The sequence below is a fragment of the Aquila chrysaetos genome, chromosome 14 (genome assembly GCF_900496995.4).
Source record: "Aquila chrysaetos chrysaetos chromosome 14, bAquChr1.4, whole genome shotgun sequence".
In the NCBI taxonomy this organism is placed as follows: domain Eukaryota; kingdom Metazoa; phylum Chordata; class Aves; order Accipitriformes; family Accipitridae; genus Aquila; species Aquila chrysaetos.
Genome location: NC_044017.1, coordinates 15,872,567 through 15,897,645, shown reverse-complemented (window position 1 = coordinate 15,897,645; position 25,079 = coordinate 15,872,567). Strand labels below are relative to the sequence as shown.

The following is a 25,079-nucleotide window of genomic DNA, read 5'->3' as shown; positions in this document are numbered from 1 at the left end:
TTGATAACTGCAACAATCACTGTCAAAATTTAAGCCAAAAGGAATACAATCTACATTAACCAAATCAGATGCAGAACTTAAGAGTGTGGTAGTTGTTTAAAAACACTCCATTAAAAAACACGAACACCCCCCCCCCCCCCCCCCAACCCAACAACCACAACCAAACCAAACCAAACCAAACCAAACCCCAGCCAAACAAAACAAGACTGATCTGTTTCAGCTTTACAACTTGTGAAACATAAAATGCTCCTACTTACAGCACTGGATGCAATCACAATCTGCTCGCTGTATCTGCAGCTGAGATCCGAGGGTACAAGAGAGCTTGGAAATCAAGCAATTATGGATAACTATGGTAACTTTCTTCCCACAATGTCGGAAGTTACCAGCCTGGAGCCAGGAGGCTACAGGTGACAACGTACATGCTCCCACAAACTTTCCAAGCGAAAAGCCAGTACTTGGCCTGAAATGCCTTGCTCTGTCCCCACTTGAGAGTAAGATATGAAGTTTATGACCTTGATCTTCAGCATTTTTTTAACCTTAGGCTCGGCTCTTCTATCCATTCAAGTTGCATAACATGTAAAGTCAAAATATCCATATTGAAGAGCAAGTCCATAAGCAGTGTTCCTGTCCAAAGGACTAGGAAGTAGCATGAAAAAAAACCCAACATCTTCCTTTTTTCTAGTTTGATTTCAGGTATGATACCAGTTTTATTCACGTTTCCATCACTGAAAATTAGTTGAGTATTAGAAGTATACTGGAGTATAAAATGAAGCCCATAAATGCACCCCCCTCAAACCAACAATGAAACAAAACAATGACCTTAACACTTACTTACTGCGTATTTGCAATTGATTTGCAATACAAGGATGTTTTAAGAAAGTATTAGAGATGTATATTGAGAAGCCCTTGCCTCTTCTCCCAAAGAGTCAGATCATGGGAGCATTTTTTGACTTGTTAGTAAAACTAGTCAAATCAAGTAGCAGCTCATGTCCAGATGGTTTTGCCAGCTCCCTGATTTCTGAAAAGTATGTTAAAATTGAACAACTAGATTTTTCTGTGAAGATTAAAATTCAAGCAGTATACTGAAAGCAGTGTATGAAAGCACAATGCCATCCAGGAGAGGGTCCTTGCACGTATGGTTTGCATGATGATTTTTTGGTAAAGCAGTTTCTCAAAAAGTAAAGTCCCAGTTTAGGATGAACCCACTCAATCGCATGAATGCATGCACACATTACAATGTCAAATGTAGTTCTTGTTCAAACCACTTACAGGACTTAACTTTACTAAAGATGAGCCAGCCTATTGAAATTTTCCAAGTGGCTATCCCTCTTTTCAAAGGGACAAAAGGCAGCATATAGATTTTTCATATCATAGGTATTGATGAAGCGAGGAAGCCTGTTTGTACGAGATGCCGTCAGAGGCCTATATAGAAAGAAAAACCTGCATCTTGCAATTAAATATGCCCTTAAAAAAACTTAAACACAATAATGCAAAGAAACCAATTTTGCTCTGCTGCTTAATTAGGTCTCCTGCCTGTAGTAGGCCATCACATTATGTTGACCTGTGCAATACTTTATGGAAGAGTCACCTCCAGAGAGGCCGAAAGCCATTTCCATCAACTGTATCGATGCTGACACTAGAATGGTAATATGTCTAACAAGGAGGAGGAAGGGAGATTTGCTTTTTTTTTGTGTGAATAAGCTCCCATTTTTGTTTTACAAAACTTAGGTATTTTCCAAATTATGGATAAAAAAAGTTTCCCCATTCTCTTTTTGCTAATTCAATATTTGAGGCAACATCAAGGATTACAGTGCTTATAACATGTTTTATTCAATTCACATAGAAAAGCATGCAGTATTAATGTAAAATGGTACAGTATTAATGTAAAATGTTCAGTGCACATTAGGTAAACAAGACATTAGCATACAAACCCATTTTTATGGTCTATACAGGCATATTGAACACGTTTAGAATAACAATGCTTTTGGGGAACTAAATTAAAAATTGTGCTTAACTTCAAAAAATACAATCCATGTTTGCAGTGTTAAAGAGGAGATGTTTTCTAACTGAAGTGCTGTAACCCTGAAAAGAAAGAGGCTGCTACCTTACACCCACTTAAAACAAGAGTTTCAATACAGTACAGTGCTATGAAACAGTCCAAGCAGCAACATTTCCTCTGGGAGGCAAGTTTTATGGCAAAACTGACACTGTTTTATAGCAATTTCATGAATCCATAGGATATATAGCCAGTAGCTGCCTTACACGCACAGAAAGTAATCTTTAGGAATGGGAAACGTAACCTTTAAAACAAATTCTTACATAAATGACTGATTTGACAAGACCACTTAAAACTGTCCTGTTCAAGGGAGTCATTCGCTGTGCTCACAACTGGAAGATCATGTAACCTGAAAACTTAAAAAAACCACCCAAAACCCCCAAGTAAATAAAATGCCCAGCCAAAAGAAAAGAATCTGGAATGGTTCTTCCCTAGGAAAGAGCTTGTAATGGGCAAGGGAACATTCAGTCTTCACCTAGTCAAAAAAGGCAGGATCAGATTGCATGGAAGTCATTAAAAATTAAGTTCACCTGTAAATATTAAACATTTGCAGGTTGACAACTTTGAGTCACGTTTGATTTCCAAGCAGAGTCAGTTTTTGGTGGTTTTTGATGGACTAGCACTGGAAAGGCTGCTTTGAATTTTCCTCTTGGTCGACTGACTGACATTTTTATTTTTCCTTTCAGTTATAAAGGAAGACACCCAAGGAGGATTAAGCTGACTGTGCAGGTCAGGTGACATCTTTAAAAAGCAGGAACCGAATTTTTGTTCCTCAAACAACCTTTGTGAGTTACTGAATAGCAAACTCTGGGAAAAGTCTCTTTGAAATAAACAGTTTGGAGGTTTGATATCACTAGCCACTACGTTTTGGCCTGTAAACAGTGGAAAGTGGTCATTCATATCTAGCTCAGATGGGGAGAGGATGGAAAACATAGCAGGTTTCCAGCCAGCTCTGTCAACTGCTAGATCGCTTGTCTCTGGACACTTCATATTCTGTTCCTCATTCATCTCTTCCAGTTTCTTCTCAGTTTCATTTAGAAGCTTAGAGCACTCTGTTGACTTTGAAGAATTATCAAGATCGGAGGACTTGAAATTATAGCATGGACTCTTGCTGTTGTCTGATTCGGACATCATTGAGTCCAACTCGGAAATTTTATCGAGGTAGGCAGCATCCATAGATGCCTCACTGGAGGTTCTTGTGCGATTCATTTCAGAAGAGCAAAGAGTATGTAACCTTTTAGGTAAGCAAGAACTTGTTTTATCACTGGACTTTGCTGACGTCTCATCTGACTGACCAGCTACTGAATTTTGCTCCGATTCATCAAAATCTAAGTTCTCGGCAAAATTGGTTGGGCAGGTCCCCCAAAAACCTGGTTTTCCTGTAGTAAAACAGTTCAGCTTCTTTTCGCTATTACAGCTGCTTGTGCTGTGTTCTGGAGAATCTTTGCTACAGTCATCTGAAGTGTCACAAAACTCTTCAAATTTCAGTTTTCTCAGGAATGTTGATGGTTTCCTTGCATTTTCTTTTCCATCAGGAGTGTTCAACTGAAGGCGACTGAGAGACAGAAAAGGAGTGCATGGTGGTGGAAGATCATAAAGCTCTTCATCTTTATATGGGGTACATTCCTCAATTTTATTCCACTGCTCTTCTAAGCAGGCATCCATATTTGTAGTATTTTCATCCAGGAGAACCCCATGACATCCTGGAAATAGTTCTTTCTTTGGGGCACACTGGGTATTTGAGCCATTTGAACCATCTTGACTAGAAGAGCTTAAACAAGTTCCACCACTTGTCAGCTGTTCAAGACTGTCAGGACTTTGACTGGTAGTCAAAGCTTTTTTCTCCTCAACTTGGGTTTTCAAACATGCTGTATCTTCACTGCTCTCAGCTCCTTTAGCATCTGTGGAAAGCGCTCTCTCACTAACAGCACTCACCGTCTGGGTTCCTTCGCCTGCATTCTTCAGCTGTAAAAGCTGACACTCCATTTCTTCTATGTATTTATCACTTCTTTCCAGTGCCTTTTTTAGACGGTTCATTTCACGTTCACTTTGTTCTACTTTGGACTGAAGTGCAGCTACTGTAAACCTACCAAACCTGCAAGAAGTTTTAAAAAAAAAAAAAAAAAAAAAGAAAATATTAAGCTTGAAAAAGACATTCTCACGGTGCTTTGCAAGCTTATTTCAAGAAAGAACAAAGCTATTAAACATTGTGTTGATTTGAAAAGAAAACTCAGAACTTTTCTCTGCTAATTATGAAAAAAAAATCCTCATATATAATGTACAGGTGGAGTGAACACCTGAAAAGCTGAAATTAAACTATTAGTGGTAGTAAGGCAGTAACAAGCAGATTACCCTTCCAGAGGCTGGTTCTATCAATTCAACTCAAATATGCATGAAGAATTATCCCCTAAAACAATGGCAAAGATTTATGGTAACATTTGAACAGTGGTCCACATCTTGAAATATTTACATTCAATCATTTTCCTACAGTACAGCAGTGTTTTACAATACATTTCTTACACAATGTCACCTTGCCAAATATAAAATGCCAATATGAAATTCAGAAATTGCAATAGTCCTTTGAGGTGGTTTAAATACTTATATAGACCATTTCAATTATGCTCCTGTTAGATATACAGCTTTTCCTTGGCCATCGAGTGGATGGTACTTCCACTTACTTCAGAGTTACTTGTTTTTTTGAGCCTTACAACCAGAACAATCTAATTTCTTCCTTGACTCCAATATAAAAAACCTGCTGCTTGTGGTTTGTGAAAGTTGGGTGTTTGTGGGGCTTCCAGCTTGAGCACATTTTCAACTGCCAAGATACAGACTTGCCTTCCCCCCATCCTCCACCAGCTTTCAAGACTGACCTTCCCCAGAGGGCAGGTGAAGGTTTCAGCTATATGCCCCGACTAATTCTAACCTGTCACTGACAGGTAGGCACCAGGGAATTCCCTGCTCCATTCAAGGCTTTCAATTTACAGAAAGGAAAAACAATTAAAGTTCTGGTATTATTAGGAAGGAGGGAAGGACCTGCAGCCACCCTACAACTCTGACACGTAAGGTTTTCTATCACAAAGAAATGACAATTGTGTACGTGGGCTTACACTAACCTCCGCTTTCCATCTTGCAGCTCCATGTTACAGCACAAGTTTATATTCGCTCTTCCAGCACAAACATTGCCTGGAATTTCCACCCTGTTTCTTTTTCTGTCTGTCCCTCCTTCTGCATCTTTCAGAGTCACAGGGAATTCCCATTCCATTTTCCCCATTCCATCCCCTCACTACTTTGCAAAATGCTCCCACTGCAACCCTTAAACCAGTGAGGTCTGAAGGTGGTCTTCAATTCCTGAGGCCAAAGCAGTAGGAAACTGCTCTATGCTGACAACTGCAATACAGTTAAGTGAGCACTCTGGGAAAGGAATAAGAGGTATCACAAGCCCCAAACAAGTTGGGCATGAGCGACCACATCTACTGACATACTCATCGTTCAACTGCTTCTGCACATTTAAAGGACTTTTGAAGATTTTGGTGTAGATGGTTCAGTGGTGGGGAAGACTCACACAACAGTCTAAGTCAGTCCTTTCACAGAACTGCTACTAGACTACTTTTTAAATCAGATCAGCCTAAGCTCTGCACAGTTTTGGTATGTGCCACTCACTGCTCTGTAGACACGAAATGGCAAGGTAGTAGTTTTATATTTAGAAAGGAGTGTTCACTTAGTAAGATTTTTTTTTCCCCTGAAAGAAGCTGGCTGGATTGGAACTCTATCGAGGCAAGCACCCTCCCACCTCTGCATTACCTCTACCCAATTACCTTTGTCTTCATAAAAATGAAGACAGACCATTTTTCATTTGCTTACTCTATGGGTAACAAGTTTTCTCAATTGATTATAGCAGTTTCTCCATTTCTGGTTGCATGCAAGAGGGAAATGTGAGAAAACATGCACAAGACTTCCTCCCTCTCCCCTATGAAACTAGATAAAAGCAGAATCACAGACAACTCAGGAATGTTTCAATTATATTTTCAGGTGAAGGGGGTTACAATGAAATAAGCATCCTCATATACAACACATTTTGGCTTATTCCCTCCTTCAGTAAAAGGAACTCAGATTTTGGTTTAAAATACTGAAGGAGCCACTGCAGCACAGCAGAGCCCAAGCAAGACCCTTCCTGCTTCCTTGGGTGATCCAAAAGTACTTATTTTGCCTTTCTCTAACAGACCTGTTCACACAGCCTTACAGGAGTGAACCCTACGCTGCTTAATAAAGGACATAAAAATGATGCAAAAATATGATTTAGCTTAATAGCCAAGTGAGAGATGGGGAAAAATGCTTATGTAAAATAAGCAAGATTTTCTGGGGTCTGCTGTGACAGACACTTTGACATAAAAATTAAACATGTTTACATTTATATGCATACCTGGCAATTCCTTTTTAATGGAAGAATGCTGTAATATGTTTATTTAATGCAAATAGCATTAGTGACAGCCTGAGATTTGCTTATGAGGAAGAACCACTGTATTCTCAAGTGCAACTTTTGTAACAAGTGTCCTCAGGTTAAGAAAATATACAGGGTGTTGTTCAAAGCCAAATAGCATCACTAATATGTTAATTGTTGTAGAGGGAAGTGGTTGGGAATTTTGGTTTTCAGAAATGGAGCATATGACATGCTGCCTACTAACAGTTACCTCTGCAGTTAAGCACCAGAACAGTAGCTGCTTTCTGTTCCTGCTTTGACACTTGCATGCATTTATTTCCCAGATTTTCAAGGACATGGATTTTTAAGACAGCCGTATTACAACGCACATATTTAAACCAATTACTCCAGACCACAGCATGACATAGGTGGTTTAGTAACTGATCTGGCAGGTCAGCAAACAGTTTAAAAGACATGCATATTTTGGTTAAAGAAGCAAAAACCCTCCCCATCTCCCCAAACCAAACCACTCCCCTAAGAGATTTCCTCTTCTTTTCCCTTCAGATGTACAGTGAGCTGTGCCATAGCCAAAAACATATGATCTAGTGATGATAATAATATAATGCAGTACAGTTAGATGAAAATAAATTAAAGTTTGAACTGACACTCTAGATAAATTATTTTTCCTGAAGTATTTGACCCATTTCACACTCGGTAACGAGTTGATACATTCTTCATTAGAAGTTAAGGTATTCAGTATACATGTGGTAAAGAGCACTTTTCATATCCTCACGTATGGACAAAGTCTTTTCAGCGTTAGGTTCTTGTTCTCTAGTTGTATCACTTAAAAATGCGTTTGTATCACTACATTTGTTTCAAGTACATCCTTTCTATAGAAAACTGAAAGGCCAGAGAAACTAGTGGTCACTCTTGAAGTGAATAGAAAAGACATTCAGGTGGGATTTGGATCCTTCAACACAGACACCTAGTGACATTTTAGATGGCCTGAGGTCTTTTACATGACTGCTGGCCTCCAGCTATCACTCTGGAAGGATAGAGGTGCCCTATAGGTCCTGTATCACAGCTGCCAGCCCCAGGCAGATGTACTGGATATGCTACAGAGTCTGAGGTGATACTGCATGTCTAGATAAGCACTTGAACCCTGTATTTCAGGACCTTTCTTCAGTCAGAGTCCTTCTTGTCCCAGCATGATTCTAACTTGACACCAATCAGAAAGTTGCAGTCAGCTCTCACCTACAGTGAGCAAGAAGAACTAACATTATAGCTATAATGTTTGAGTAACCCTCTTTCACATTATTCCACAACCACTCCCTCAGTTATGTTTGAGTATTCCTGAAGAAGTTTGGGAAGTTTAATAGTCTCTCACCTACAAGAGAAAAACTTCTTCAGTTGTTTCTTGTCTTCTTACCTATCAGTTCTGCAAATTCAGCTTTAGGGTTTTATTTTCACACATCAGTGACCACTGACTGTAGCAGATTGGTCAACTCAGTTTAAAACCACACAACCTCAAACAAACATTTCTCTTTGTGGGTAGTAAGCAGCTGCAGCAAATAGTTTTCCTATATAACCATTTACAGAAGACTGGGGCTGCAAAGTTGCCATGGAAGATGACTCTTCAGTTCTAATCACCTGATGGCCCAGACTGGGGACCGCCCTGTGGCTCAGATACATGAGCATGATCCATCCTCCAAAGGAGACCAAGGGTGAGAAGTGGGAAATGACAAGGTACAGTCAGGCCTTGTCACAGCTGGAGATCAGGGAAATGCCAGTGTGCACAACCAAACCCAGTCCCATCATTTAGATACACATTTTTCACTTGTGTTCTGCAGTTAGATGGGAAGAAAGGGCTAGGAAACCCAAGAACAAAACAGCTGAAAGCCCCACTAGTTTCTACAGCCCTTCTGTGGTATCATGTACCAGATGCAGCCGGACAAGAACAAGTTCTGCAACCATCCTCTATATCCACTATGAAAGGTGATCTGCAGCAACATCTTGACAATATCCCAGGTTACATACAATTGCCTTAAAAGTAAGTCATACTTGCATAAGCATTTTTAAGAAGAAAACCCAGTTACTGTCAGATGGGGACCTTTTCCTAGCAAGCAAAAAAAAAAAAAAAAAAAAAAAGTCAAGAGATATACCTCTATACCTCAAGCATGTTGCTCTATTTAAGATCTGAAGCCAGAAAAAAGGAAAAAAAAAAAAAAAAAAAAAAAATCAGTAATGGAATTTGGTTCCACTGAAGAGTTAGGCCTGGGTATAGCCTACTACTGCTTTCCATTCTGCAGACCAGGCTGGCTGACAGAAGAAAGCATACAACTGCTCCTTCAAGAAGGAAGTAGTAGAAACACTTGCTACAGCTAATTTTCTAAGTTTGTAAAAGAACAAGTTATTTTCAATATGAGTAAATACTGGGCAGTAAATCCCCTCCATCACACGATTCAGAGAGTACAAACCAATCTGAAGACACACGGCTTTCCTCATGAAATCTCTCCTGAACATCGGGGAAATCCACTTCCTACACATGACATGAGTAAGGCTAAGCTTTACTGTTTGTTGGATGACCGTAGAGCAGCAGGATTTGAACAAAAGAATAGTCAAGGTACATTCTTTGAAAAAAGCTTCTCCTTTCACTTAGGGAATTGGGTGAATTCAGACAAATGTGCAAAGCCTCTCCAAACATTTAACATCTTTCACTGAAGCAGCACTGGTCTTCCAGATTATACCTGAGGTCAGTGAACAGCATAAGCCAGAAAGGATTAAACTAGAATTACTACAAAAAAACCCACCAGAAAACCCACAAAACCAAGCAGTGAGATCTGAATGTCCTTACCCATCTGCTTAAGGTTTAGATCTTCACATCTGGAGTGGGTGCTTCCTTAGGATTTAATGCTATGACTCAAGAACTCAAAGCTGTTTTGAAGGCTACTAAATAGCATTTTCTCCTATTTACTTTTAAGGCCACACTGCAGCTGGTCTTTGAAAGTGTCACTCCTCTGGGACAGCAAGCTTGCAGGGAGCTGAGAAAGAAACCCCATTTTCTATCAAGGAAAACAGCAGCATTCTTACCCTCTGCACCCTGGACACAGGCTACTAGAAGCCTATTTGTAGGCTCAGTGAAATGCAGACCGAATTAAATAGTCTGGCATAAGTGGAAATATTTGAGTTAGATAAAAATTGGATGTTGTAAAGAATTACCTAAAAAAATCAACAGCCTTAGATTTCAGTGTGCAGGTACCTGAAGTCACAAATCTAGACAAGATAAACAGTAAAACGGGAGGAAGGGGAAAAAAACCCCAACAAAACAATAAAACTACTCACAAAACCAGAGAAAAGAGATAACACAACAATTTTCTGCATGTTACAGATAGTTTTTCAGACTGGGATTTTAACTGGCAGAAGAAATTAAATATTTAGGGAAAAGACTCCTAGGAAGCCTAGAAGTCTGGTTCAAGCTAATTTGAATCTAACCATTCATAAAATACACTATACCCTGGAGTAGATGGACTTGTTAGTTATTTTCCTTCAGGTAAAAAGCAAACATCCCTTTGCCAAAAATGCTTTTAGATCCATTGTGCCTTGCCAATAGACCCAACAATTTTCTATTTTAAGTAGAGCTGGAAGTAATAGGGCTTTATCATCCTGCAAAACTTAAGTTTTGGAAGTTTTCCTGTTCTGTATCAGGAAAATAGAAGCCACTGAAAATCACTCAAGAGAAAGACCAAAGAGCAAGCAACAACCACCAAGCAATCTGTCTGATTTGCCTAAGAAAGGGGAGACTAATGCAGGTCTTTGGTAAGAATCAGAGGAAGAAACTTACTCTACTTGCTTTTCAGAACTATGTCCCAACTATGTGATTGTATGGTATTCTGGTGAAGGTCTACTCTCAAAAATGTTTCGGGGGGGGAAGGAAAAATCTAATCAATCAGCATCATCAATTAAAAAATTGTGTAAAAATCCCTGGCATGGCTGCGATGTCAATTTTATTGACATAAATAACATTTTTCAGCAGGTTTTAATGGATACGAACACATAAAAAACAAGTCAAGACTATGATAAAAGGAAAGTTTTTTATTGACCACTGAAGAAGGCTAATTATATTTTTCCTGTGATGTCAGAGGTAGAGTCTGTGTTACAAAGGGATCATTCACCTGCCATCAGTGTTTCCTTTGCTATAAAGGAAAGCCTACTAAAATAATTTAGGTTGTGGTATTTAGCCCTAGTGTCATCATGCAAAAATTGAACTATATTTGGGATAAGGGGACTGAATACCAACAAATCCTTTCAAAAACAATTTGATACAAGTTTTAGTTAGTTATCTAGCCAGTTGTTTAAGCACAAATCCATACCTGACAATCTGAAGCTAAAAAATACATGACAAATGAAACAATGCTGCTGACACTAAGTTCCAAAGATCCAATCCGGCAGCTGTATTAAATTGCACTAGAGAGCCATTCAGAAACTTTTTACAAAAATTACCTTCTGAACAATTCTGAATAGAGTGAAACAACTGTACTGGCAAATCAGCGTACCTGCACAGAAAAGTTTAATTATAGCAACATTGTCGGGCTCTGATGCCTTCAATTCTGATTTCATATGCAAGGTAAGAAAACAGTTACTGCAACCCCTGCTCAGAGTGTGAAGCCTAGTTGAAAGACTTTTTAGATAGTGTCAAAGTTTGTCATCAGAACTGGAAAAACATTTAAAAACTGTCTTGATGTTAGGTCTGGTCTAAATATTGACCAGACTAATGACTACAAGCGTGAAAGTTAATTTATAAAGTCTGCCAGCAACACTAAGACGGAAGAGACCTCCTACCACCTGAAGGATGTTACTGGAATTCAAAAGAATTGTTTTAAGTTTGACATGTGCATCAAAACATCAGCCTGAAGAAAGCCAATTAATGGGTAAAGTCCCACACTTTGCAAGGGGACATGAGCAGCACAAATGCAAAATGAGGTAGGAAGGTAACTTTCTAAGGTAGCTATTTAGCAGAACTGGTATGGGCCATTTGCGCTAGTAGTGCCAGGTAAAAGGAAGCAACAAAAAGCATATTGCAAGATATCAATATAAGATGTAGCAAGACACAAGACAGTTTTTCTGTTCAACGTAGTGCTACTGAGGCTTCATTTGGAATCTAGTACCCAGTTCCAAGCATTATTGCTTCAGAAAACCATAGACACTGGAGAGCCATGAGAGTACAGCAAAACCAAGTATATCAGAAGTTTACTTCTTAAGTCACACTTATCTAGAAGAACTGGGCACACTCAAGTCTAGAAGACATGACTAGGACTGAATAGATATAGGTAGGGTGAATCAAAATTGCTAAATTTAAGGTGTGGAAGGGTTTCTTCCAGGGCAAATTTTTCTCTGCATATACTTAAATTCTTGTAGTACACCACTGGGCTCAAAGTAAAACCAAAGCTGAAGATAGCAAAAGCAGGGTACAGACATGCAATTGTCTACCCTCCGGAAGTGCTTGAATTGCTCCTGGCCCAGTTTAAGCCTGATTCAATGCACGTACTCAATTCCCATGTACAGTTCTAGAGTTATCATGGGCCAAAGATCATTCCCAACAGGGAGGTAGGATGTTACTATTTGTTCTGGAGACTTAAAAAAAAAAAAAAAAAAAAAAAAAAAAAAAAAAAAATTTAATAGTAGAGACACGGACAGGCCAATCTAGCTGGCATCTGGGTTGCAAAACAGGCCTCGGCACTGGCCAATTTCTAATAACATTTGGCTATATCTGTGCTTCTAAAGAAGAAAGTGACCGGCTATTGTTTTAGGCCACACTGGCAAAAGATGGGAAAATAATCAGCTTGCAACAAAAACTAGTTCTTCATGCCTCCGCCCCTCTGGTGTCTAATTTTTCCTGACCAACAGGATGGTAAAGCATGCACAAGCTAGAAGAAATGGGAATTCTCTCCACTGGGGAGTTTACCTGACATCAGTAAAGTAAAAATCAAGTTAGATTACCTGGTCTCTTCTAGCTCTTCTTTTCTAGGATTTATTTAGTTATAACTGCTTATTTTTCAAGTTTGCTATCCTTGCCAACTCACTCTTGAATCTTATGGGAAAAGATATTCCATGCCATTAAAGCCCTCTCCATTGCCAAGACCTTAAACAGGGCTCCATCTCCCTTATTAGGGGACTTCAGGGCGGAATGTACTTTTATGCACTTAACAGCATAGCACAAGGATCATGCATCTTCTTTCCTGTAGTCTTGAATGACAAACAGTCTGGCAAGCAAGCTCTCTATAAGGATGAATTTAGCCCCCCAACCCCCTGCCTCAAAAGCACCGTATAAACCTTCAGCCAATGCTGCTCTTACCTTTCTAAGTTCTAAACCAATGAGAGAAGAAAGGTAGAAAACCAATGAAAGAAAGGAACACAACTTTAAAAATATGAACATGTTGCTTCACAAAGTACTTCCAAGGAGAGGTACCTTAGCACACAGCTGTAATTAGTATGGCAAAGCTTCTGCTTTTTGAGGTCATTGTTGTTGATGTTTTAACTGTTTAAACAGAGTACTAAACACAGGTGTCAGTTCTGGGAACGATGTTCTCATGCTGCAGAAGCTCGATTCTACGTATCTTGCCCAGACACAAAGCTATCAGGGACTTTCTTGAACAGGGAGCCCAAGTCCACAGAACAAACCCCGAAGGCAGCAAAAGGAAGAACAAAACAAAACCAAATACAAACAACCAGAACATCTGCACTCAGTAACAGACCTTCTACTTTGACCATATACCAGATTTAGAAATCTCCCAATTACAAAAGTAAGTTAACTGTAGAATTCAGCTAATAAATCCAGTCCTTCAATATTGGCCAGATAATGCAAGGAATAGCACTTGTAGTCATGTCACATTCCTTCACTGTACACTTGCTGCTATTCTGTAAGTTGCATTTGTCACCCAAGTCTATGAGGATAAAAATTCTAAAGTCTACCTGGAGACTCATATGCAACACCATGTACACCACCACAGTTTTAGGTTAAAGTCCTACAACAGTTAAACAGTTCATAAATAAAATATGGTAGCTTTTAAAATATTCACATACTTTTGGGGTGATCTACTATCAACTTCAGCTTTTAGTCGCAAATTCTCTCTTAAAAGGCTATTGTTTTCCATGCTCAGTTTCTTATTTGCCTAAGGAAAAGAGAAGGAAAAAAATAAGTACACAGTAAAACAGAAATGACTTCTAAAATTTATAGGACAAGCTGTTTCTCCTTTTTAAAGAGACAGAACTAGAAATCTGAAGGCAGGAAACAGCCTTCAGACAGGGACACCACTTAAAAATCACCATGGGAAATGGCTTGCAAAACTGAATAGCGAACAGACATTTTTTATTTATATTCCCAAAATACATCGCAAGTGTCCTATCTAGGGAAATAAACACAGCTATGTTAGTTAGCACAGAAAGTCATTAAGGAGATGTACTAATGGCAATTCCATGTTTTTTTTTTCCACATGACTAAATACATTAAGTACATTAACATTACAATGTGCAGGTATCAGCAAAACTAATGTTGAACAGCTTCCCCCCTTCCAAATTAGAGTAAGATTACTTTGGGTTTTTTGGCTTGTTTTTAAAGCATAGTTATCCTGAGGATGTAAATCCATTATGACAAGCTATTTGCAGTCTTTCTTCACTTTCTTCCAGGATGCTGTGATTAGGACTCCCGATTCACAACCCTTCTTACTCCTTGAATTGAGGTCAATTCCTTCTTCTCAGTTCAGCAGACACCCTTGTTAACAAGATACTTCATATAAAGAGAAGCTTTCCTGCCACCGTGTTTCAGAACAATGAATGCCACTATCCTAACAAGTAGAAAATACTCTGCACTTCATAGTCTGCTCAATCTCCGTATGCTGAAAATGGCACCACTAGTCCAGGACTTGTAATTCACAGTCTCAATTAGATGATACTTCGACTGCATAATAGAAGTATGATCTAGAGTTAGATCCAAAGAAGGAGCTATGCAACTGGGCTCAGGAGTGAAATGTACTTTTTCAGAAGCATCAAACAGTGCAAGGAGAGAGGCAGAAAACTCTAAATGCTTACAGAAATATCCCCAGCAACTTCTCCAGGTGAGGCTAAGACAGTGGGGGATAGCGGGAATGGAGCAGGAAAATAAAAAAACCCAAACACCATCCTCCCCCCTCCCCAACACCATAATATTCCTAGGGGCAGAAAGAGTAAATAGAGACTTATAGAGACTTGCGATAAAGAAGGAATGGCAAGGGTGAGCCCAGGGCTTGGGTGCCCAAGTGTCAACTATTTGGTGTTTAAAAAAATAAAAGCACAAAAAACTATCCTGAAAGCAATAAGTAAGAATCCAGGACACCTCACTTCCAAAGGAGCATCAACCCATTAGACAACATGGCCAAGACCTTTCTCTCCTTCCAGAGACACGGTTCCCCCAGCCAAACAATCAAATAGGAAATTGCGTGACTTGCGTAGAGTTGGTAGGTAGGGCATCCATCTGGCATGTGGCAAGGCAGGACTGAACCTCTTTGGTGTCCTTCTTCCAGACAGTGCTCTATCCTCCAAGCCAGTAATCTGCAAGGGATCCCCACTTGCACCACAATGTCTAGATTAATGAGTTCATATAACCCCACTATTAATAAGTGTACTTTGTCTAGTACTTCTACTACTGGTCTTCTTCCATACTTGCTACAACTCCACTCAAAGTAATAATGCCTACTTTGGGAGTCTCTGCTCTAGGACATTAAAAGATAAATGATAAAGGTGGCTGCTATTTCCTGACTGAGTCTGGTTTTTAAAAGAAAGTGATGGCAACCACATTTTCTGAGGGACCCTGTGCCACTGGGAAGCAATGGGTGGTTGAAGCTCCTGTGTCAGGTACTTTAGGGTGTAAGAAGGTTTCTGGTTCCAGATTAAGCGTACGTGGAAAGAGGTCTTGCTGTTCAGACTGAACAGCTCTTGCCGTTGAGACTGGGGTTGGTCAGTGCACACTAGGAAGTGAAACAAGGTCTAAAAGAAGAGCCAAGTGACTTAGGTACTTCTGGAATTGAACAGCTGTTGAACAGGGAACAGATGGGAATAGAGTGTTTGACTCAATGATCTTAAAGGTCTTTTCCAACCTAAATGATTCTATGGTCACAGTTTAAGACTTGGTCCCTAAAACCCATCTAAACCTCTATTCATATCTAACCCTTAACTAAATTCAGAGACTCCATAAACTTAAAACCCTTTTCTTGCTAAGGCTGAAGTTGTACTGAAAAAAAACCCAAACACACCCCTCCCTCAGTCCCTGCTATATTCTTCTTTTTACTTACCTAGGGAAAAAGTTAAAAACCTTAGTCACCACAAAAAAACCAAGAGGCACTACAGTTTAACTTCATGGAAAAAAAAATACAAAAAAAATTACGCAGACAAGAACTCTTCCTTGAGACTCCCCTTTTGCCAACTATAAGTGACTCTGAAGCTCCTGGGATCCTCTTAGGAGGGCAGAAGATGTGTCCCAGCCTGTAAAGTTTAAGTCTGTTTTGGAAACTCAGTTTATTTCTTTTAGTGTTTATCACACAGTCCAATCAGAGCCAGAATTTGCTTTAGACTACACAGAGGCAAATCTAGAAGTGTTGCATTAACAACAACAGAATGGCAGAACAGTATAATGTGGGCCTCTGAGTCTGTAGCACAGGAAAAGTGTAAACACTATTAATGCTTACAAAGGAAAAAAAAAAAGTCCTAAACACGTAACACTTCGGTTTTGCAGGAGGCAACCCAGGACTGTTAATAGAAGAAATAAAGGCAGCATTTTGAATAAATGCAAGTCCAGTTCTTTCCACCTTGCCTTTCAAATTAATCTCGAAATTTCACTCTTCTTCAATGTTTGAGGTGACCCTTCTTGTGCCTGCAGGTAGATTTTGCAAGATATTTTTATTTAGATGTATTTTCACATGACTATCTCCTGCATCCCTCCTTCTGCAGTACCAGATTTTCCTTTATATTACATTCAAGATGTATAAAAATGCTGCAGGTTTCCAGTAAAGGATCTTCTGGTCATAAAATGCTGAAGCTTGTCTATTTTCGGTCAAGGGGTCAAGTTACTCTGTCTCAGCAAATTGCACCAAAAATATCGGCTAGCAGGGAGGGCAATAGTGCAAAATCTGCCTCAGCCAACTGTACTGTGTTTGGCCACTGAATGTTGTAAAATAGATATATTATATAGATTATTGCAAGCCTGAAAAATCTGGTCGTCAATACTGGTGACAAGTGCTGCTATAATCCAATTACCCAGCCATAGAGTGACAGAGGAGTTGAGGAAGAGTCACATACAAGACTCACTGGAACAAGCAATAACATCTGACACTTGCAAAGGCTATATGGAAATACTATGATACACCAACAGTCACTGGAATTCAATTTCTTCCTCTTTCTTCTGGATCTATGAAGTACCCAGAGGTCATGCTAGCTCTCACTCCCGTTTAACTAACACGAAACAGTTACACTACAAGATAGAGGAAGAAATGTATTTATTACCTCCTTTAGCTTTTCCACATTATCCATCACTTTTTCATATATATCATTGGCAGCTTTCAGCTTTTTGCTCCATTCCTCTGGGGTTTCTGGGCCACTGGTACTTGCTTCATTTGCTGATTGGCTAGTTTCCTCATTTTGGCAAGACAAAGCTGATGCTGTAGGATCCAGAAGAGATTTCAGCTGTGTCTGTAAACTGAGATTTTTACCTCTCAGGTCTTCCACTTCTTTTTGCAGGGATTCTATTTCATCCTAAAGGTGTCAGAAATTCAGGAATTAAAATAATGCATGAGATTAATTAAATAATACTGGCAGGTTCCCACAGCACTTTAGAAACATGGGTTCTGGCAAGCCCAGATGCATGCCTTCGCTAACGTATATATCTAAGTATGCTTATGTATTGTGCTCTAGGCAGGATTTTAATCAACCTGCACACTCAAGCATAGTCAAGGTTTTAGTGAAGGGAATCCCTTGACTACATAAAGGACCCTGAACAAACTGGCGGGCAGACCAAAAGCTTCAAAGCATTCAACAACATGAATCTATTATTAGGGCACTCTGTGGGAGGATTTCCTGTATCAAGAGTGTTCTTAAGGTCGTCCTCTGCTGACTCATTTGCTGTTACTTGAGAATGTTTTTCTCATAATCATTCTGAAACATCACATGTTCGGATGCTGAAAGTCTCAAGATTCAAAATGGACAGAACACTGCCTGGAAGAGGCTGCTCCAGCTACATGGAAGTAGCAACATCTTAGGAAAGACTCAAAATGCAAAGAACAAAGCTCTTGGCTATATCGCTCTGAAGCCACAGAGAAGCAAAAACCTTCAAAAGCCTGTTGTTAAAGGGATAAAAGAAATAATTTTTCCTGAAAACATGTCTTCTACATTGTTCACCAACTTAAATACTTGAGTTGCTCAAGGTCAGATTACTGAAAGAGGCCATATATGCCATTTACATAAATCCAAGGCATATTTGCATGAATAATCAAGCTTCCCCCACCCCCAACACAAGAACAACCATTTTAAATTTAGTTTTTTTGAAGAGATTTGTGTTATCCTATGCCTATCTGTGTGATTTTGGAGTTGACTGAATAGAAAGGCAAGGAACCTCCTTTTCCTGACTCCTCCTTTCACAGAGGATGAAAGAAGCTGAGCTACAGGCAAGCTTGTCATAAAAGACAGCCCTTACTTCCCCAGTGTTAAGGATATACACAGTGTCCGTTTCCTTTCTCTCATTCTCTTCCCTGAGACAGGTTTTCTTGCAAAATATGTGATGTCTTCACACTGCTGCTACTAAGGAAACAACAGCTGAGAAAACAAGCTAAGCATATTCCTTATTAACACCTTTTCACCTTCTTCCTAAGAGAATATTTTTCCAGCAGGAGAGTGGAGATAAACTTCCAAGCATTCACTTTCAGAAAACAATAAAGCAACAGTGATAAGAATTAACCTATACCAGAAGGTTACAGTGGGCAATATTCTTTAAGAAGGAATTTAGTCTCCCTGAGCAACAAGGGAATTACTTCAGAAAATGTTTGCATTTGTATCAAAGACAAAGCAAAAAGCCCCCAACACCCAATATGCATAAAGAAAACCCTCCCATACCACCTGGGGGTGGAATTCCCACAAAACTATAGAATTGGCTGTACTTGGCTACCTGTAGTATTGAGAGAATATCACCGTGACTTCACCGGGACCACTTCAAGCACCAGCAAATGCTCTTTTGTAACCTTAGCCAGAAGGTGGGATTTTAACACAGCTGAGTTTCATATAGATCCAGTATAAACCTTTACTCAAATTAAAAATGGGACTCAAAGCAAAAAGACCAGTTGTATGCAGTAATTTAACAGTTGCAGTTCCTCTGGAAAGTCCCAACACTCCTCATGTCCTTACCTCATATTCTTTGTGGAGCAATTCAAGCCTTGTTTTACGTAGGTGTTTTCTGACTGTTGGACTAAATATAGGATCACTTTCACTCGTTCCTCCTAAAGCAGCACAGGACGAAAGAAACACTAACATTGCTTCTTTTTCAGTCAATTCAATGTTAGTAATCCACCTTACAGTGCTTTTCATATTATCAACTACAAATACAGCTAATATTAGACCAATCTACTACCATGGGAGATTTAAAGTCCTGTCATTTCAGAACACGTTAAACAGGAGTATCTAGTGATGTTTAGAAGTCAAAATCCTGCCTCACAGCAGGAAGACAACTTTTTGATTTTTCTGCTTTGTGTTTTCCTTGACAGAATCCTATCTTATTTAAGACCATACTATTAAAACAGAGTTGGGAGGGGCGGTGGGAACTAAGCATACATTTAATTAGTGCAAGATAGTGTAAGTTTCTGAAGTAAGACTGTTCAGATATATTTTTTTCTCAGAACCAAATGGTAGAGCTGATGTTTTATGTCAAATAAAGATCACGGTATTTCCTAGCTCTGCGGAAGTTCAGATCCACATTCAGATGTTGTAGCTCTGTGCTAAGAGACATTTTCTTAAAAATAAAGCAAAACAGGAAATGATGAACAAAACAAAACAAACAAGCAAAATAAAAAGAAAAAAGACCGCATACATTCAAGATTCTGGATTTAAGTACACTATTTCTCAGGTAAATGCTGTTGTCTTAGGTCAACAGGTTTTAATGCATAGGTAGAGTACTTCAAGTGGGATGCATTTTTTTCAGTTAAAGGCACCATCCAACCACGATTTAAAAAACAATCATTAGAGCCACGGGGTACTTGCTGCCTTTGATTAATCTAGCCATTAATATACACATCATCTTTGGAATTTTTACCTTATAGCTATTATGTATGTTTCTGGAAAGATTTAAAGTCAGAATTTCCTTAGACACTAGTAAAAAACACATAGAGGAAAAAATATCCAGACATCTTTGGACTCAAAAGAATCTCCTCCAGCAGCAAATACCAGAAAGTTATTTCAAAGCCTAAAGTTGTCCTTACCTATAATTTCCTTGCAAGGATTTTCAGGTGTGATGGGAATCCTGCAAGCTGGACACTGGTTATTGTTCTTCAGCCACACTTCAATACAAATAGAACAGAAGACATGGTTGTTGACACAGATGACCGGGTGACGGACCTTTTAGTATTAAGGGAAAAAAAAAGAAATTAAAAGAAAGCAAACAGAAAGACACTACGAATACTTAAAAACTCTTTCAGGTAACAGGGTATGAAAATACACTACTCTATCTCTCAGTGCAAGTCTGGTCTTGCAGGAAAGAGACACTCGTTTCACAGGGCTAGCTAGGAATAACCTCCTCACTCACAACACCAAACTCCCCTATTATTGAAGGCACCAAAGCTATAACCATTTTTGCAAAACTAAGGTCCTCGATTCCAAGAGCTCATTAATACACAGTGTGGCAGGCACCCTTCCTTCACCCCACAACCTCCAAGAACTGCAGCCAACCACTCCAGTGAAATGCATTTGCGTTCCTAGGTAGGAGACCAAAAGACACGCATTAATTGATTTCCAAAAGTGAGGGAATGAGGGATTGCTCCTGGCAACAACCAACACTTTGCCTTGGAAGAGGTGTCGCTGAAACGGGTGGTGTTGCAGATTAACTCTAGCCTGCACATAATCAGCTTCATGGAAATCAGATTTAAAAAGGATAAGGGCCAAAACAACAGAGCAGAAACATGAACCAGCAATCACTAATTCAAGCCGCCTGCTAGATATGCATTGCTACTAAATAAGTCATTACCCAAGAACAGAGCAGCTAACTGAAGGATTAAATATTCTAATCAGACACAGATCCTTTCAAGAAGCTTTTGCTCCCCTTCCAAAACTGCAGGGTAAACAAACTTTTAGAAAATACTAATGACAATGCATTATTCTCTTGTCATTTAACTATAAACCCTGTTCAAAAGTAAGTGTGCACACAGGGACCAAATACGATATGGAAGTAAAAGACCTTCCCCTATATCTATGCCTTACTGCAGCTTCTGTTACAGCTTACTGTAATACACACTCTCAAATCTCTTAAGACTTAACATTAGTATCTGTGTTAGGGGTCTTAGAAATAATTATTTTGCCCAAGAAACACGTTTTGAGACACAGAGGTATCAGTATCTATTACTTCAGATTCTACTGTGTGGCACTTAAAACCCAAGTTCAAGAGAATCCTTTCAACTTTAAATGACACCCTCATCATCCCCAAGATCTTCCTCTTTCATTCTATTAGTAAAGTAGTGAAACTAAAAAGGAAAAATGAAACGTTGACAGGGAGAAGCAAGCAACTGCAAAGGACAGCCAATAACCACTTGGGAAAACAGATTAGATGTGTCCTGTAGTAATCATACCCATACAATCAGTCTTGCACAAGCTAAAAACCAAGCGTTTTACCACTGAAATACACATGGATCTGAATTAAGGCCCAGAGCTGTCAGCTTCTTTTCCCATTTACTATCTATGTCTCTGTCACATTACAGGATTCACAGTATTTTTAAAATCTCCCGTATGACAGTCCTGGGAGCCAAAGGATTTACCTATACACAGTCAGAAACTCGAGTTACCGAAGGAGTGAATAGAGAGAGACTAAGCAATTTCTCCAAGTGTCTGCACACTTTCACCTCTAATTAAGGAGGCTTTTTTTGTGATTAATGCAAGTATTAGCACACCAATGCTTTGGAAACATTTAAACATTACAATTTCAATTGCTAAAAAAAATAATCTTGTTATTTACTGCTTTTTACCAGAAAAAGCGCTTTCACCAGCTTTCCCACCAGCAGCTAGAAGAAAAAAACCCCAACTTTTTCACTAGCCTTACTCCTTTCTTACTCAGAGAACAGTTATATGGATGGCAATGATAGGATACAGAGCAGAATAACATAAAATAATCCAAACAGGAAAAGACATTTCAGGAGTGCAGGTCTCCTCCCTGGGGAGCAAGAGACCCTCAGTTACCCCAAACCTGACATGGAAGCGCACTTCTTGCAAGTGAATGATTACTCCATATCTCTAGCAAAATAGTAAGTCACATTTATTACTCTCCAGGGTACAGTGCTTCTGATTTACACACCTTTACAAGTTTCATTTCAGGGCTGAGGTTTATACTTTTGTTGGCTCAGGATCCACACAAAGCAATCCACGCGGCCGCTATTGAAATGCCACACAATGGCTGGGGGTGCTGCCGCCCTTCACCGAGTCCCTGAGCCACCGACTGTGACAAGCCTGGGGGGTGGGGGATCGTGACATACTCATTACTAAAAAACGCATTTCACTTGAATTACAGCACAGTTTCGATTCCTTAACTGACCATAATGTCTAGAAAGACTACAGCTTAAGACGGCTTGATCAGCTAGATGATTTTGAGCAATTTCCTAAATTTGCCCCCACACATAATGCGATACTCAGGCAGATCAAAATCAAATCCTGTACACGTCTATGTCACTTTGAAGGCACTTCTGGACCTTCAAGCAGTATTAACAGAGGAGCAGGCGCATGGAAGAGCAGGCACGCTGATAGCAGTGAACGAATCCCCAGACATCCTAGGGGGTTTCAACACACACAGAATTGTGTGCCAGTGCCCAAGCAAACTGTCAACACCAAAACCAACAGGAGAGACAGAGACCTTCAGTCATTCTAGGACGAGTAAACCTAATAGCCCAGTGCAGATAACTTCTGATCTGCTCGCTAATTATGAATACGGATATGTTAGAAGATAGCCCAGACTGTGTTAAAAGATCATTCAGGTGACAAACATGAAATTTATCAAGCAATTAACTCTTATTATAAATGGTTATTTGCACATCTTGCCAATATACTTTACGACACTGTTCACCCCAACAAAATGGGCTAACGTGTCCCATCCTCCCGCCAAGATTTTTGCTTCACTAAAAACAATGATTGGTTGACATTATTGAATAAGTTTCTCTTCAATATCTCTTTTTATCTCCTTACCAGCATGCACAGCGAATAGTTCCTATTTTTGCAGTCAGTCCTTTGCAAATTTTGCAGAGATAGAAAGAGGTACATTCTGATTGTAGGGTAGGCTTTCTACTCAATTTGAAGCCTACGCTACAAATCACAGAAGTATTAGTATATGTCAAACCTCCATGACACTTTCTGCCCCCTCCCCCCCCCCGCCCCCAGACAGGACAAAACTGGCAAGATTTTTCTCTTAATTTAAACTAAGTAACTTTTTCTTCCTCTAACCTTACTCTTGAGAAGAGCTTTTTCTGACAAAGTTTTTCAATGAAGTTCCAAGCTAGAGACAAAGATATGTATCAAAAAAAGGACAGCCAGAGCTGTCAACTTTGGCAAAATTTAAACAGCTTCACGCATCTAAAAAGGAAAGCATTCAAAAAACTTTATTACAGATATCACCAGTAGATTCACTTATATAATGCTAATATATAACCTCAATGCAAGATACCAAGCAAGAAGAGCGTGGAAATCTCTTCCAGTACAAACTCAGGCACATCAGCTCCTGACCAACTCCAGAAAAGAAGTGGAAGTGTGAAACAGTGGCTTGAAATAAGCCAGTGGCATTACAGCAAAATATGAGTGAATACCTAACGAATCTATCAAGTGTTTATATTAGAAAGTCACTAGGGTCAGATTCAAATAGCAAATACATTGCCAGTTTGATCTCGCTCTCCTCTTTTTCAAGAGTGTCCACTCTGCATTACAGACACAGTAAATTTGTGTTCTCCTCCATTTTCATTAAACAGATAAATAGAAAAGGAGAGGTAACAGGACCACAGCCAGGAAGTCTTGCTTGGCTTCCACAGAAAAGCCAAGAAATGAGTAAATATGGTTGCTAAAAGCATCACTTTGTCAGAGTTAAGAGATTTGAGAAAAGGGAGACGTCTGACTACTTTCACTGCCAGCACTACACCTACTTTATACATCAAACGCGCCTATCCTTTTGTTATCACTCCAGCAGAAACCGTCTCGGAGTAAAGGCCACGTGAGGTAGAAAGAAACCGGACAGTAAACGCCAGAGTACAAACATAAAAGGCCATTTCTTCCCTTGTAATTACTGTTGTGCTTTAAGAGGTTTGTTTTGTTTTGGAGCGCAAGGAAACGAGCAAAAAAAAGAGTAGTGGGGAATGAGCAAAGAATTTGAGAAGGAATTAGTGACAGCTATGAAATTAGCTCTGGGGCTTTCAGGGAAGAACAGACTAGCAAGAGCGCTCCGCTTCCCGAGGGAGAAGAGAAAGGGACTGAGAAAGGGTCAGAAAGAGGAAACGGAAACTTTTTCTCCACACCGCTGCAGTTTTGCTCGGTACTTTTTAAATCCTCTTGGTTACGCATCCCCGCTTTGTTTCACTTGTCCTCTACGACACAGCACCACGCTCAAAGACAAACTCACCTCGTGTTTTAAAGCAGATTATCCTACTGATACCGGAACAAAAAAACCAAACCTCAAAACCTTCACCCTGCGACCAATACGTACACCCACGTTTCGGCGCGGGGGCGACCTCGGGGCCTGTGGCCGCCAGCCCCCTCTAACAGCCCCCGGGAGGCTCCCGCCGGGGGTGGGGGGGGGGGAGATCACGGTTCCCCCCACCCCAACGGTGGCAACAAACCTCGCCCGCAGCCGGGGGACGGGATCGCCTCCTCCCCGAGGCGGGACCCCTCACCCCCCCCCTCGGGGAAGGGACCCCACGCCCCAACTTTCTTCCCAGCGCGGAGCCGCCGTCCCTTAAAGGAGACAAAGCCGGTGGGGTCAGGGCTGCGGGCCGCGGCGGGGCCCCCCCCGAGAAGCCGCCGGCCGGAGCGGAGCGGGCCGGGCCTCCCACCCGCCCGCACCCGCCGCCGGGCTGAGGGGGCAGGGCAGCGGCGACGCCGTTACCTTCCCCAGGCAGATGTGGCAGGTGATGGGCAGCGTGAGGGACAGCGTGACGCTCGGCCCGTGCTGCGCCATCGCGGCGCGGCCCGGCCCGGCCCCGCCAGCGCGGAAGTCCCACGGGCGGGCGGCAGCGGCGGCGGCGGCGGCGGCGGCGGCGGCCCCCTGCCAGCCCAGCTACGGCAAGCCGGCGAGGCCAAGCCGCCGCCCGGCGGAGGGAAGGCGGCGCGCGCTTTTGCAGCGCTCCCCTGGAGGGCGGGCGGGAG

At 40.6% G+C, this 25,079-nt stretch overlaps 1 protein-coding gene across 1 annotated transcript; it reads right to left on the bottom strand.

The window, feature by feature from the left end:
• Positions 1-1,805: 1,805 nt before the first annotated feature.
• On the bottom strand, positions 1,806-25,009 carry OBI1 (ORC ubiquitin ligase 1). The gene is made up of 6 exons (XM_030036591.1): positions 24,820-25,009; positions 19,961-20,096; positions 18,894-18,985; positions 17,004-17,252; positions 13,554-13,642; positions 1,806-4,151 (listed from the first exon to the last, which is right to left on the bottom strand). The coding sequence occupies exons 1-6, from the start codon at positions 24,889-24,891 to the stop codon at positions 2,648-2,650; spliced, it is 2,142 nt and encodes a 713-aa protein (XP_029892451.1). The 5' UTR covers positions 24,892-25,009; the 3' UTR covers positions 1,806-2,647.
• Positions 25,010-25,079: the final 70 nt, after the last annotated feature.

Coding starts and splice junctions, on each gene's coding strand:
- OBI1 (XM_030036591.1), bottom strand. CDS start 24,891: ATGGCGCAGCACGGGCCGAGCGTCACGCTGTCCCTCACGCTGCCCATC. Junction 20,097..24,819: donor GCCACATCTGCCTGGGGAAG/GTAACGGCGTCG, acceptor TAATACTAAAAG/GTCCGTCACCCGGTCATCTG. Junction 13,643..17,003: donor ATGTGGAAAAGCTAAAGGAG/GTAATAAATACA, acceptor TCTTTTCCTTAG/GCAAATAAGAAACTGAGCAT.